The 15,480-nt window shown below is 45.4% G+C and overlaps 1 protein-coding gene and 1 pseudogene across 12 annotated transcripts in view; one reads left to right on the top strand and one right to left on the bottom strand.

The window, feature by feature from the left end:
- C12H10orf90 (chromosome 12 C10orf90 homolog) overlaps window positions 1-15,480 on the top strand; it is a 268,251-nt gene that overhangs the window by 171,302 nt on the left and 81,469 nt on the right. For 6 of the 12 annotated variants that reach the window (XM_078346754.1, XM_008978895.5, XM_002756703.7 and 3 more), the window contains one exon: window positions 15,283-15,374. The exons of 4 other annotated variants lie outside the window; for them this stretch is intronic. Coding sequence is in view for 4 of the 8 variants with exons in the window: in XM_008978895.5 (XP_008977143.2) it covers window positions 15,283-15,374 (92 nt within the window). In the remaining 4 variants the exon portion in view is untranslated. Of the gene's footprint in view, window positions 1-6,293; window positions 6,391-7,500; window positions 7,680-15,282; window positions 15,375-15,480 lie in introns of those variants that run through there. 2 more of the 12 variants (XM_035269468.3, XM_035269469.3) reach the window with 2 other exon arrangements.
- Window positions 11,302-11,661, bottom strand: LOC103787372 (ATP synthase F(0) complex subunit g, mitochondrial pseudogene; annotated as a pseudogene).

Raw genomic sequence — 15,480 nt, 5'->3', positions numbered from 1 at the left:
TGGGTTGCCTCCTCTCTTTATGGAATTTTTTTGATGATCAGAAATTACATTAAAAGTAATTGAAATGATCAAACTTTTATTTAATAGTGCTTGACTTTGGGAATATTGTAAATATATCCTTTTCTATGCAACATCATGCAAATATCAACTATTTCATCTTTAAAGATTGTTTTAAAGTTTTACCTTTTGCATTTAAGTTTTTAGATTATCTAGAGTTGATTTGTAGGTATGATAAGGAAAAGGTATCCAATTTTGTTTTTAAAAATAATGCTAACTAAATGTCCCAGCATAGTTTATTGCAGTTTGTAAAATTTTGTGTTTTTTGTGTGTGTCGCTGACAGATAGTCTCACCTCATTGTTTTTCACATTTCAATATACGTGAGGGTCTCTTTTTGGGTTCCTTATTCTTTTCCGCTGGTCCATTTTTATTTATTTCTGCAGCAGTGACCTGCCTTTCTTCTCACTTTTAGGATAAGTCTTGATATCTGATAGGGCAGATCCCTGGCTACATCGACCTTTGTAGATCTGCCTTTCTCCAAATGGCAGTCTCGCTGATACTGCCGTCCACCTAGGTTTGACATATCCTCTCCCCGTCACACACACAAAGAGGCTGCTGCTGTCTGGCAGGCAGAGAACCCCACGGTGAGCTGAGAATCAGCATTGCAGGCTGTGGGAATGTCCTCTAGGAAGGACCTGAGACTCCAGCCTTAAGTCCAGATGGGATCAGGGTTGTTGAGCCCATTTTGCAGATGAGGAAACTAAGAGGAGGTAAGTGACTATCTTGGTTCTCAGTGCTGGGCCGTGGTGGAGCTGGCCTTGAGCACAGGTCGGCTGCGTGTTTCCACTGCAGAATTGCTGACCTTTAAATAGAATGGCGTTTCTCATGATCTCAGGACTTCATTTACCCAAATGAGTTTCGCCACCACGCTTCAGAAGAGTTTTTTTAGCCTAGGCTAGCAGTTTCACTGTTAATCAGTCTCATGCTCAGCCCTACCCAGCCCTGTCTGACCTGTTTTTCAAGCATTGAGAGCTTCATTCCTTGCTGTTTCTTCCCAAGTACCTTCTCATTTTTCTTTTACCTTAAAAAAATTATTTTTATGCCTCTAAAACTCCCCAAGATTAGTAAGTATGTTTATTGGTAAGTATTATCTCTGTCTCTTTGTCTAGATGTCTGGAAACGCTAAATCTGGTGTTTGCTCCTTTTTTCCCCGCTCCTGAGACCTGGTTGACTGTGGCCTATGGCTTCTCAGACACCTCTTCTTCCCTGTCTCTCTCTACAAGCAGAGAAGAAGGAAAGGCCACACTAGGACCTGGCAGGAGAGCTGCAATTTTGAAGCTAATGCTTTGTCTCTCTCTAAAGTTCAAGTTCATTAGTGAAACTTCCTTTATCTTGTCTTCCTAGTTTCTGGTTTCTGATGAGCTGGTACTTATTTTGCAATCAAGAGTAAAAATGTTAAATTATAATAGTAACTAACATCATTAACTTTTTAAAGAAAGCTAACAGCACGTAAGCTCCACAAGGGCAGAGATGTTTCTGGCTGTTTTTCTCATTGCCGTGACTTTGAGGCCTAGAGCAATACCTGGCCTGTGGTCAATGCTATATAAATATTTGGTGGATAAAGAAAAAATAAACTGTATTAGGTGATTCCTACATGCCAGGCAATGTGCTAAGGGCTTTCAATGTGTCTTCTTTTTAGCTCTCATAATAATCTGATGAAGTAGACATTGCAATCCCTGTTTTGCAGATAAGGAAACTGAGGCTAGAGAAGTTGGTGACTTATCTAAGTCACAGACTTTAGAAGTGATCAAGCTAGATTCGAACCCATGTCTGTGGGATGCCAAGGAACATTCTCTTAGCCCCCATGTCAGAAATGACAGAAATGCCTCTGTCATTGAAGGTACATAGATACAAGATGCTGCCTTATGCGAGTCTGAGGATCGTCACTGCTTCTTTCACACATTGGCAGGGATAGGGAGGTGTCATTAAGTATCTTTTCCCCAGAACTCCTGAGAAAAGACAAACAACCCAGTTATAAAATGAGCAAAGGATCGGATAGACATTTTTCTGAAGAAAAAACATAAATGGCCAATAAGCACATAAAAAGATGCTCAGCCTTGTTAGCCATTAGAGAAATGCAAATCAAAACCACACTGAGATACTACTTCATACCCACTAGAATGGCTGTAATCCAAAAGACGGACAGTAACAACTCTTAGGAAGGCTGGAGAAAATGAAACCCTCATACATTGCTAGTGGGAATGTAAAATGGTACATTCAACTTGGGAAACAGTTTGGCAATTCCTCAAATTTAAACCTGGTGTGATCATACAACCCAGCAATTCCGCTCCCAGGTATATGTGAGAATAGGACACATATATCCACGCATGAATACATGTGCATGAATTTTCATCGTATTATTATGAATAACACTACTACCAAAATGGGACGAGCTCAGATGTCCATCAGCTGTTGAAGAGATGCGACATATGTGCTCTACCTATGCCATGGAATATTCAGCCTTAAGAAGCAAGGATGTTCCGATATGTGTTACAGCGTAGATAAACCTCGAAAGCATTATGATGAGCAAAAGAAGCCAGAAACACAAGACCACATGTCACGTGATTCAATTTGTAGGAAATGTCCACAATGGATAAATCCAGAGAAAGAAGGTAGATGAGTGGTTGGCAGGAGCCGGGTTGAAGGGATTCACGAGGAGTGTGACTCACCGGTGTGGGACTTCTTTTGGGGATGAAGAAAATGTTCTGGAATTTGGTGATGGTTGCATGATTTGGTGAATATTTAAAAACCACTGAATTGTGCACTTTAAAACGGTAAAGTGTATGGTATGTAAATTATATCTCAATAAAGCTGTTATTTAAAAAATTAGTCAAATTGCAGAGAGAGGAGAGAGAATCTCAGCCTAGCAGAAAGGGCTGTGGTTAGAAGAGAATGAGACTAGAAGCTCAGAGACCTGAGGCCTCTTTTAGACTCGACTGAGGGAACCTGACTCTCTGACTGTCTCTGGAGAGCCCTGCTCCTCTTCACCTCTTTCCTTTTTTGCACTGTGGCAGGTGTGGACAAGCTGTTTAGGCAGCTTTGGGTTCTTATGTGCCTACTCATTTAAGAGGACAGTTTCACTGTTCTTGCCTAAATGTAAGGTCTGCTATGCAGCAGGGAATAACAGAAGCCAGGGAATGCAAGGATCCTCACTCCACTAAACAACAACAGCAAAAACAAAGAGCCAAAGTACCCCAAACAAAATCAACACCAGGGAGAACAACCTCATTCTAATTGCCTGGCGTTGCTGATGAGCTGTTGGAGACTTCTGCAGAGAGGCCACTTTGGTTTTCTAAGTAGGAACACAGGATGATGGCAGTGGTGTGCGCATCTTGAGCCTGGGTTTTCCCTTTAATGCTGGACTCTCAGACCAGGTCCGGTGACAGTGGCTCTCCAGACCCCTGATGTGCAGTGTGTGGCTAATGGCTCTTCTAATGAGAGATTTACGACCTGGGCTTTCGGATGCTGCATGAACCTCATTTGTCCAGCTCGCGGCGGAGCCTGTGATCATCTCTGCAGGCTCCAGCTCCAGGCTCCAGACATTCTGCTCTGGCCAATTCAGCTGAACAGACGAGAAACAAGCCCCACAGTCCCATAAACAAGAGTCACATTACTGCTGGGGAAGGAGAGAAAATCCATCCTGACATTTTATGAAAATATTGTTGTGTCTCGTTTACATAATGAGTCTGTTAACAGAAGAACGTGAGTTGACAAGTTCTTGGGTCTCATCGGAGTGTGTGGCAGAGTGGGCTGAGGGTGCCTCCAGGTCCTCTTCTGCAGGAAGTTTAAAAGACGTCCTATTTTTCCTCCTGGTGGGTTGCTTGTTCATCAGTCCTGACCTAAAAGCAAATAATTCATCCTTGCTCATCCTACAGAGTTGCCTGGCTAATGAGTCTGGTAATTGGAACCCTGTTGCAGCGTGGATCTCCCGTAGGGGGAAGCTGGGGTGGTGGTTGGGGGTAGCGTCTCTTTCTGGCCACTGTTGCCCACAGAAGCATCCCAATTTTCTGCTACTCACCTGCAAGGGCAGAAATGGTCTTCTCTGAAATCAAACCACACTATGACTTTCAAGACTATGTAATAATGATTCTTGTTTCATGAGCTTGACAAAGGAGGGAGTATGTAGTGATGAAAACAATGGCGTTTTCCACATAATGAGAGAAGCAAGCTAAAGTGGAGACTGCCTCCCTCTCACACGCACTCTCCCTCAGTGTCCCTCAGCTCTCGTAGGACAAGCCCTCTTGGCAGAGCTACGCTGTGCCCTGGGGGACCATACAGGTCCGTGCTCGCCTCGCCTTGCAGATGAGGAAGCTGGGCCCAGAGGAGGGGCTGGCATGGCTGAGCGTTCAGGAAGGATCCAGAGCCCAGTGTGCTTGCTGTGTCCTATTAAGGCCCTCAAAATGGGGACAAAATTGTCATCTTTCAATTTCTTCCAGTGCGCCTTCCTACTGTCCAAGCGCTGACTTTCTGCTTAGGTGAGGCTCTGCATTCCCTGGTCTTCCCAGCAGGAATCCTGTCCCCTCTACCCAAGCCTCAGTTCTCCCTGACTGGGGCTGCCTCCCAGCTCAGGAATCTTTTGAGAGGAGAGTGCCTTGTCTTCCTGTCACTCTGATGTCCACACTGAAGGGGTTTGGGTTGTACAACAGAGACTACCTGTGTCCAACTGCTTCCATCCGTCAAGGTCTGAAAACAAGACCTCATTCCTTTCTCCTCCTCCCTCTGTGCATGCGGTCATGAAGGAAGGAAGGAATGTGTTTTTAAAGATGGTTTTAAGTACTACCAAAGTTACCTGTTCATATAGCTATCTCTTTGCCACCTCTCAAAACAGACACTAGTTTGTACTAAGAAAATATGTAATAAGATCAAGACAGAACCATAGAATGAAAGGCTAAAGATGGTTCTTAGGAAGGAATTGAAATCAGGGACTTGGATACACGTTTGTACGACCTGTTCATGGCAGCATTATCTGCAACAGATAAGAAGGGGCTGGTGTCCACTGATGGACGCATGGATATGGACGTTCAATGGCATATCATTTATCCTTGATGGAAATTCTGACACATGCTACAACATGGTTGAATCTTGAAGACATACTAAGTGAAATAAGCCACAAAAAGACAAATACTGTATTATTCCATTTGTATGAGTTTCCTAGAACAGGTAAATTTGTGGGAATAGAAAGTAGAATGGAGGTTTTTAGGGGCTGGGGGAAGGTGGGAATGGGGAGTTGGCGTTTAATGGGGAGAGAGTTTCCATTTTGCAAGTCAGAGTTCTGGAAATGGATGATGGTAACGCTTGCACCTTAAGAAAGTACTTAATACTGCACACTTAGAAATGATGAACATGGTACATTTTATGTGTATTTCGCCACAAGTTTTAAAAAGTGAGACAATTCATGAGAGATGGTCAGATCCACATTGCATGGGAAAATACCTTCATGTGTCTCATTTCCTTGTTAGGCTGTGGGTTCTTCCAAGACAGGGATTCCTGTGTTCCCTTCATCTTTGCTATCTCAGCACCCAACTCAGGCCCTCAAACGTGCTATCTTCCCTGTCAATGTTTGCTGCCCCAAGAGAGTGGCATGGTGACACTGATGTGGTACCCATGAGTGGGGTGCTTTCACAGCATTATTGTATTCAGTTGTCATCATCATCCTTGAGGTTGGTGCCCCAATCCATCACCAGGAGAGACCCAGACTGCAGCCACAGGGAAAGCAAAGCTGGAACACCTCACCCTGGCTGCCAAGGGCCAGAGGACCGTGCTTCAGACTCCAGGGGTCTTCAGATTCAGCTAGAGCCCAAGTGACTGCAACATTCAATAGAATAGGCTTTTAAAATATCTTTATTATAAACCATAATTATCCGAGAAATGAAAATTATGTGTAAAACTGTGGCCAATAACACATTATATTTTTCAAGGGCCCATTCTGTGACAGCACTGTGCAGAGCCCGTGCAAACCTTTCTGTGCCTCATTTAATAATTCCCAGCCCGAAAAAGCCTATACCAGCCTCTCTCTCACAGAGGAACAGACAGAGGCCAGGAGGTTACTTGGCTCATCCAAGGTTAGCCAGCATTAAAATGTAGTGGCACCAAGCATCAAGCTGGACTAGACATCAAAACTCAAGCTGTTCCACTTTTACCTTTTCCTAATCATGTACAGTGATTATTCATATTGCAAACTCTCAGCTTTCAGCTTATTGGAGGGGTGACACCTGGCAAGAGACTTAAATGAAACTCAATCTTCTCATCTGTAAAATGAGAGTAGTCATAGCGTCATCCTCACGGGTCATTTCTTCCATTAAAGGAGACAACACCTGTACAGCACTTAGCAGGTATGTGGCTCACAATAAACCTGCAATGCATTTAGCCATTATGATGTGGCAGAGACACTGACCAGACGAAACGGCCTTGGGATTGTCTAGCGAAATTTACATTGGCCTTGTGTTTGTAAAACTGCTTACAAAGCCACTGTGCATGTATATAATGACTCAGGCATTATTCCAGGAGATAAAAGTAGTCTCCTTATAAAATGGTATATTTCATTGGAAATGCAAATGAGTTATGCAATTTCTCACATCTCTCCTTTCATTTTGACTGTGGGGAACTTACCCTGAAGTTATGATTCATCTGTGCCAGTGCCATCTTTTTTTTTTTTTTTTTGAGATGGAGTTTCACTCTTTTGCCCAGGCTGGAGTGCAATGGTGCAATCTCGGCTCACTGCAACCTCCGCCTCCAGGGTTCAAGCGATTCTCCTGCCTCAGCCTCCTGAGTAGCTGGAATTATAGGCATGTGTCACCATACCTGGCTAATTTTGTATTTTTAGTAGAGACGGGGTTTATTCACGTTGGTCAAGCTGGTCAAGAACTCCCAACCTCAGGTGATCTGCCCACCTCGGCTTCCCAAAGTGCTGGCATAACAGGTGTGAGCCACTGTGCCTGCCCGCTGGTGCCATCTTTAGCTCAGGCTTTTGAGTTTGATTCAACAACTTCTCCCACTCATCATCTACTTCTCTTAAAAAATCAGTTTTACTGTTTTTAAACTGCATTATTAACTATAAGCCACCTTATATTTGGTTGGGTATAAATTATTTTTAAAATGCTCATTATAATTTAGTGTTAAAGATATTTCACTAAATTATCTGAAAACCAATCATTCTTTTAAGAACTTGCATGGTAAACTGTCATATTGCTCAATTTTCTATATAAACTGTTTATAAAAATAAAAAAGGTAGCAAGTAGATTAATCACCAGTGTAATGTTACCTGGATATATTTTAATAAGAAAATTTTTAAATAATTCTCATGCAAACCTGTTTTAGTCATCAAAGAAGCCTCAGATGTAAACGTTGAAGAGATAGTTGCTGCTAGCAAGCAATGTCATAGATGGACTTGCATGCCCTTCCCCTGGTTGCCCTGTAAACATTCTGGTGACTTCATCACACACAGAGTTTTGAGGTTCTTGGCCAAGGCTGGAAGGTGGAAGCCTGACTCATTCCGAGCATAGTTAACAGAGGTAAACTGTGGCCAATTTTTCTTTTGTTTAGCCAAATACATCCTTGTCATTAAAAGACCTTTGAAACGGAGTAAACTGGCCTTGACACCTCAGTGGAATATGCTCTAAAGGTATGTTCTAATTTTTTTCCCCACAGATATAGTAAGATATAAAGTAATCTGTTCATTCAGTCCACACTCAGTGTCTTCTGGGCCCAGTACTGTGCGAGGCCCCATGGTGAGGAGATGAATCAGGTGTCTCTAAAGATCTGGGCCAACTTGGGGAGATACTCATGAACAGATAATTCCACAAAGCCATAAAACGGATGCACAGCAACGCCTGTCGGTGGTGGTGGTGGGGGGCACTGGTGTGGGCTGGCTGAATTGTGTTCCATAAAAGCTGTGTTCCAGGCCTAACCCCTGATGCCTGTGAATTGACCTTATTGGAATAAGGGCCATTTGGATAAGGACCTTTGCATTGAGTGAAGATGAGGTTACACTGGAGTGGGGTGGGCCTTACATTCCAATGACTGGTGTCTTCATAAAGAAGAGTGATTTGGAGGTACATCCAGGGAATATGGCCATGTGCAGGTGGAGGCAGAGATTAGAGAGGGGCTGCCCCAAGAAGCCAAGGGACACAGAGGATGCCAGCAACCAAGGGGCACTGGGAGGGGCAAGGAAGGGTCCTCCCCTAGAGCCTTCAGAGGGAGCCCGGTCCTGACACCTGGATTTCTGGCCTCCAGAACTGGGAGGGAGTAAATCCCTGGTGTATCCAGCTGCTCCCTTTCTGGTCACTTTTCATGGCAGCCCTGGGAATGAATGCAGGCACCAATCCAGCTTAAGGGCCATGTTGGGTAGTGGCAGATTAGGAAGTCCTAAGAGAAGCCATCTTGAGTCACATCACAGATAAGGAGTTAGGAGTTAGCCCAGTGGGAAAAAAGTGAAGACAGCTCTCATGGTCATCCAGGCCAGCTGCCCGTGGGAAGCAGGCTGGTTTGAAGGGCTTCTAAGCTGGGCTTCTTGAACTTCCAGGGTCCCCCTACATGTGTGCTTTAATTTTGTACCTTTTCTCAGGCCCTTTTCTTGGGGAGAAATGTGTCCCTTGCATTTGAGTTTTCGAAGGAGCATGTGGCCTTTATGGTCACAAACTGTCAACATCAAGAAGGTTTGGCAGGACTGGCTGGGAGATGAGGCTGGTTAGGTCACCAGCCTGATCGTGACCTTGCTGACAACAGCAGAGCAGGGAGGTGAACTGATGCAAGGGAGGAAAGCCTTTGTCTCGGGAAGACCAGCCATGGCTTTCAGCTGGATGTTGTAGGTGAAGCTGAGGCGGAGGTGCGGGTGGGAGCTCTGTTTCCGGTGAGGTCAATGGGAAGGGGCGAAGCTGAGGCGGAGGTACGGAGTGGGGGCTCTGTTTCCGGTGAGGGCAGTGGGAAGGGGCGAAGCCGAGGCGGAGGTGCGGAGTGGGGGCTCTGTTTCCGGTGAGGTCAATGGGAAGGGGCGAAGCTGAGGCGGAGGTGCGGGTGGGAGCTCTGTTTCCGGTGAGGGCAGTGGGAAGGGGCGAAGCTGAGGCAGCGGTGCGGAGTGGGACCTCTGTTTCCGGTGAGGGCAATGGGAAGGGGTGAAGCTGAGGCGGAGGTGCGGGTGGGAGCTCTGTTTCCGGTGAGGGCAATGGGAAGGGGGAGGGTGTTGTCTCAGGTGAGGTCAGACCTTTGGTTTTTGCTTGGCCACTGGCCAAGGTGATGGCACAGGAGGAAGAAGGGAGGGAGAGCTATGGGGGGCGGGGGTTGGTTTCCTTTTGCAAAAGCTATTTGAGGCGACTTGGAGGCAGCTGGCTCGGGGTGGTGCTCACAGAGGAGATCTGGCCTTTCCTTGGTTGGGCTGGTTCATCAGGTTTGGGAAGAGGGCACAATGGCAGGACAGAGAAATGTCAAGGAGAAAACCCAGAAAAGAAAGACAGTAGCCAAGAGGAAGAAGACACAGACAAGAAGACTTCCCAGAGAAACTGGGTAGTCAGCAGTGTCAAGTCTCACCGAATGATGAGCTGAACGTAATTCCGGAGTGATTCTCTCTGAGAAACACCTGCTTTAAAATATTAACAAAGGGTATTGTTAAAAGGCTGGTGAAAATTCAGACTAAACCTTGACTTCCATAAGACTAGACATAAGATAAGGCTTAAAAATCCAAGAAGTGAGAATTATGAGTGCCCCTTCCCCGCCTCTGCTGCTAATGGTGTAGGTAGGAGAAGAGTAAGTATAATCACCGAAGGGACTGAGGCCTGGGCATTGGTCATTTGCACATTTCCTGGATGGATTGATTGACGAGGCGATACGTGATGGTGCTTATCTGCTACTTCTGTAGACGTAAGTCAAGCAGTATTGGCCAACAGATGGGAATTGGACGTGATTTTTTAACCATATTCTGTGCTTCACCCAATATTCTACTTGCTATTTTCCAAAGAGACGGGATTGTTCTACGTTTATACTTTATCATAAGCCATTCCTGCCTTTCCCTTTGACTGCAACTGGGGCTGTGCCACCATCCCTCTCCACTCCGTTCACCTTTGCCTAAATCCACCCCCTCTGACAAGGCCATGTCAAGTGTCCCCCTCCCTCCCACCGACTTTTCCTGGCTCCCTCTGCTGGAAGGGCTCTGTCTGTGGCTTATCAAGGCCCGGGATAGCAAAGCCGTGACTTTCTCTTAGAGTATCTGGAAAAAGAGAGCATCTCTCCCACCTTTTCTCTCGGCTCAGGGCCTCACACACCCTGAGCACCGCATAAATTCCTGCTCGGTTGACTTCCGTTGCTGAAGCACAGACTGGAAGGTCTTGGCTCAGGGCCTCGTGGTGTGCTCACTCATGGGGGTTGTGGTCTCTGGAAGGGGCTCAAATCAGGGAATGGTTTTGGACGTGTGGTTCAGGCTGATGGAGACAGCAGTGGGTAGAGCGCTTCCAATCATCTTAAGAGAGAAGAGCTCTTGACGCATGATAGCGAGCACACACATTCCCTGGGCACAGAGGGCTGGGGTGCTGGGCAGCTAACGCAGTGAGTCATAGACCGGCAATGATTTTGGGTGGTTGATTAAGTTGCTTTTTAATTACTTTCAAAATAAAAGCATGCTGATTCTCATGACCGTTTTTGTTTTTTGTTTTTCTATGATGGTTTTATTCAAATTGAAGCCACTGGCGAGAAGCCTCATTGAGATTCCCATGCCCACAGACTAGGTGTGTTTTCCTACAAGTCATGGAGTGGTTTTCGAATTGAAGCATTATGGTCCTCTTCTGATGCTTTGGACTCACCACCTTAAGTTGTCTTAGATCAGCAAGTACTTCTGGGCTTGAACTATGCCACATGTCCTAGAATGCTTGCTAAAGCACAGGGCTGAGCCTTCTCACACCTCCTCATTTGCTAGGTCTGCAGGTCAGTAGGTGAGACACAAGAATGTGCATTTCTAACAAGTGCCCTCATCATGTGGATGCTACTGGTCTGGGGGCCACATTTTGGGAGCCCTTGCTGTTGAACAGCAATGCAAGGTAGGGCCTTGTCTTCGGTCAGGTTTCCAGAGGCAGAGCCTGAGGCAGGGGTTGAGGACCTACATACATTTTATAAATGTTGCTGTAATATGGTTCATAGGCTTTCTTCTTCTGCTTCTGCTGCTGCTGCTGCTGCTGCTTCTGTTTCCTCCTCCTCCTCCTCCTCTTCTTCTACAAATCTTTTTTTATTCAGCTAGCAGTCTGATCACACATGGGCCAACAACACTCAAATAATAAACATAATCAGATGTGAAAGATTGGTCTTCAAATATGATAGCCAGTGATGCCATGCTTGCCTATGATCTCTCCGACATAAAACCACATCCACACCTCAGTGGCCGCCAAACCGGTCAGCATAGCTTTCTTAACTGTGAGCTATTAGAAGCTATGAGTCTGAGCACTATTGACTGTCTTTGTTCAGGCTCTGAATAGCTCTAGGAATCTCAGCAGGGAGTGAGGGGGAGGAACCAGCTAAGCCTTGGGGTGGTGCCAAAATGTGGCCAATTGAGGCTTTGATTAAGTCACAGCAGTGTTTACCAGCACCAGGGTCTTCTCCACAAGGTTATGGACAAATTGGGCCATGGTTCTGGGATGGAAAATCTGTTGCCCCAGCTTTTTCCTTTTGATAACATAGCATTGTAAGCACATTCTCATCTTGCTCTATAGACTTCATATTGATTATTTTAAAGGCCCTACACTACATCTAATACATCTACCTCCATCTCCCCAACTAGTCTGTGGTGGGCAGAATAATATCCCCCCTACAAAGATTTTCATGTCTTAATCCCTGGAACTTATAAATATGTTACCTTACTTGGCCAAAGGAACTTGGCAAATGAGATTAAGTTAATAACCTTGAGATGGGGAGAGTAGCCTCAATTCTCCAGGTGGGCTCAGTCCCATCCAAGGGTCCTTACAAGAGGGAGGAAGAAGGGTCAGAGTCAGATAAGGAGATGTGATATTGGAAGCAGAAGTTTGAGTGATTCAGGCCGTGAGCTAAGGAATGCACGTAGCCTCTACAAGCTGAAAAAGGCAAGGAAGAGAATTCTCCCCTACAGCTTTCAGAAAGGAACCCAGCCCTCCCACCACCTTGATTTTAGCCCAGTGAGGCCAGGTTGGACCTTCAACCTCTAGACCTGGAGAACAACACACTTGTGTTACGTAAGCCCTGAATTTGTGGTCATTTGTTGCAGCAGCCACAGGCAGCTCATGCTCAGCCTTTGTGTATCTGATCATGGCAGTCCCTCCGCCTCCCTGATAGAGATGAGGCACCTCCCCAAAGCTGGTGTTTACTGTATGTCGTTATATTCTGAGCATTGTACTAAGTGATGGTTATGTTATTTAATTTCTTTCAGTAACCCTCTGAAGTAGGTACCCTCATTGTGTACATATCATGGTGGGAAACGAAAGGATGTGGAGTAACTGGCTCAAAGCTACAGGAGTAACCAGAACTGGGATTCAGGTGCTGGGACTCTGTGGTGTGATTCTAGTGGCTTTCTGATCACTGATGCCACAGTGATGGCAACCATTGGGTCTTGGGGAGGGCTGCCTTGATCCTGCTCATTACTTATCATAACTGGTGTCGTTTATGAAACATAAACTCCACACCCCACTCTGCCCAAATGCTTTCCATACTGTACTCTCATTGCACCGATGACAAGGCAGCATTTTTGCAGGAGGTGTTATTGCCTGCCTTTTATGAAAGAAGAAACTCAGAGTATGCAGCCGATCCACTGTAGGTCAGCCTGGGGATGCAGGATGCAGGTCCAGACCTGTCTGATCTCAGCCTGTGCAGACTCCAAAGTTCTTAACCACACCTGGAGCCACATGACCAGAGCAGGTGATTTCTGTCTTCATCAGCTTTATTGTCAGTTCATCACGATGCATCATCTCTGCACAGGAATCCACGAGACCTTTCAGGCCTTATATTTGTGCTTCACGAAAAGTAATCTGCGCACATCATCTTGGATAACTGTCTCTGTCATTCAATAGCAGTCATAGATGGAGGCATGGCCCCACATCTGAATTAGAGCTGATGGGGCTCACTGTCGCCCAAGGGCAAGATGAGACATGGCCAGACTTTGGACAGGTCAATGGTAGCCCTTGAAATTCCCTCGAGCTGTGTCCTGACCCCTTTGCAAATCTGCCAGATTTGAAAATATTAAAGCACATTACGTTCCTCATAAAATGCTTCAAGTTACATTCATGCAGTGCTTGAGGATGGGGATATGTTCTGAGAAACGACGTTGGGGATTTTGTCATTGTGCGGACCTTGTAGAACGTACAAACCCAGATGGCACAGGCGCCTACGCACCCAGGCCGTATGGTATGGCCTCTCATTCCCAGGCTACAAACGTGTATAGCGTGCGGCTGTGCTGAATACTGTGGGTAATTGTAACACAATGGTAACTACTTGTGCATCTGAACATATCTGAATGTAAACAGGGTACAGTAAAAATACAGGCTAGAAGATAGGAAATGGTGCACGTGTATTGGACAGTTACTATGAATGAAACCTGCGGGACTGGGAGTTGCTCTGGATGAGTGGGAAGAGAGTGGTGAGTGAACATGGAGGCCTAGGACAGTATTGTCTACTACTGTAGACCACAAGCATTGCACACTTAGGCCACACTGCACTTATTTAAATAATTACACTATGACGTCCTGATGGCTACAGCGTCACTAGGTGAAAGGATTTCTCAGCTCCATTATAATCTTATTGGACCACTCTCCTATATGCAGTCCTTCGTTGACTGAAAGGTTGTATGCAGTACGTGACCGTATATCTAAAATTTTCATAAACCTTTTTGATGAGTGGATAAAGGCAGGACTTTGGGGAATGGCTTTCATAAATCTCTTCTTTCTCATCACCTGCACTAGCAGTTGGGGAGCCATTTATTACAGCCCCTTGAAAAATCACCTTCCCTGGAGTATTTCCATTGCAGAGGCAGAGTGGTCACCCTGGGCTGCAGAAACTGGGCCTCTTCTTGGGCTTGCTTCCTACTTCCGTGCTCACACTGCCTCCCTGGGTTTGGTTCATGTTTCTACATCAGCAACCTGACAAAGGTCACTGTTAGAGACAGTGGGGGCTGTGTCTGCGTGAGGCCCTGGCAAACTCTGCAGTGCTGCTGACTTGCATCTAAGAGAAAGCTTCTGTGCAGGGCTCCACGAGGCATTCAGAGCAGGTGCGGTGGATGAGGAATTCAGGTGAAGAGTGATCTGTAGATGTGTCCACTGATATTAAGCCAGTGATTGGGGGATCCTGGCCTAGAACCCCATTTCTCCAGTGTTTAGTCTACTGCTCTGGGCAGTTGGACCTGACAATATCCTTAGCTATCTCTGTGGCAGACACTCACAGAAAGGCACATGTGGGGGATTTTACATAAAGCATCTCATGATGTTATCACTAAATTATCCTCAGAGGGTCTAAAACACTTTAATTTTTATTTTTATTTTCTTATTTTTTTTGAGGCGGAGTTTCCCTCTTGTTACCCAGGCTGGAGTGCAATGGCGCGATCTCGGCTCACCGCAACCTCCGCCTCCTGGGTTCAGGCAATTCTCCCGCCTCAGCCTCCCGAGTAGCTGGGATTACAGGCACGCGCCACCATGCCCAGCTAATTTTTTGTATTTTTAGTAGAGACAGGGTTTCACCATGTTGACCAGGATGGTCTTGATCTCTTGACCTCGTGATCCACCCGCCTCAGCCTCCCAAAGTGCTGGGATTACAGGCTTCAGCCACCGCGCCCGGCCTTAAAACACTTTTATATCAGTTTCTGAGTCATCCATGCCCCTTCCAAGTAATGGTTGCAGTCAGAGGCTGAATGAAGGTCAGTTTTGTATTTCAGCCATTCCTACCTCTAGGAATGCTGGGAAATCTCTTCTGCTGAGCATAAACTCGGGACACTGGCAAATATGATAAGGCTAAAATTATGCAATTATGACTGAGTCTAAGGAACATAAGGGATTGTATGGAAGAAGAAATCTTGCAGTTGAATAAACTAATAAAGAACCCAGGGAGGTTAAATGGAGGGAATGGAATAAATGAGAGCTATATGTAAGATTTTTGTCATGGTTAGACTATCTGGATTTACTATTGGCTGATAGGATATGTGAGTAGTGAGTATTAAATTTTATATAGAGTTATATATTTTATTTTATTCTTTTATATACTGAAAAGTAGCAATATTATCTCCTTTTGCCTAGGATTACGGGACAACTACCACAGTACAAGCAATCAAATTGCCCTTAAAAATCTCCAGTCTGATGTTACAGAGGCGAAATCTGACTTCACCAAGGTAACATACATTTCTAACTTCTAAAACAATCAGCAAAATGCACCCATCCATAAAACATAATCACTGGCCTACTTGTGATGTGATTGCATTGTATTTTATTTAGTCA

This window comes from Callithrix jacchus, chromosome 12 (genome assembly GCF_049354715.1).
Source record: "Callithrix jacchus isolate 240 chromosome 12, calJac240_pri, whole genome shotgun sequence".
Taxonomy (NCBI): domain Eukaryota; kingdom Metazoa; phylum Chordata; class Mammalia; order Primates; family Cebidae; genus Callithrix; species Callithrix jacchus.
Note: the sequence above shows the minus strand (reverse complement) of the source record. Positions and strands in the feature narration are given on the sequence as shown.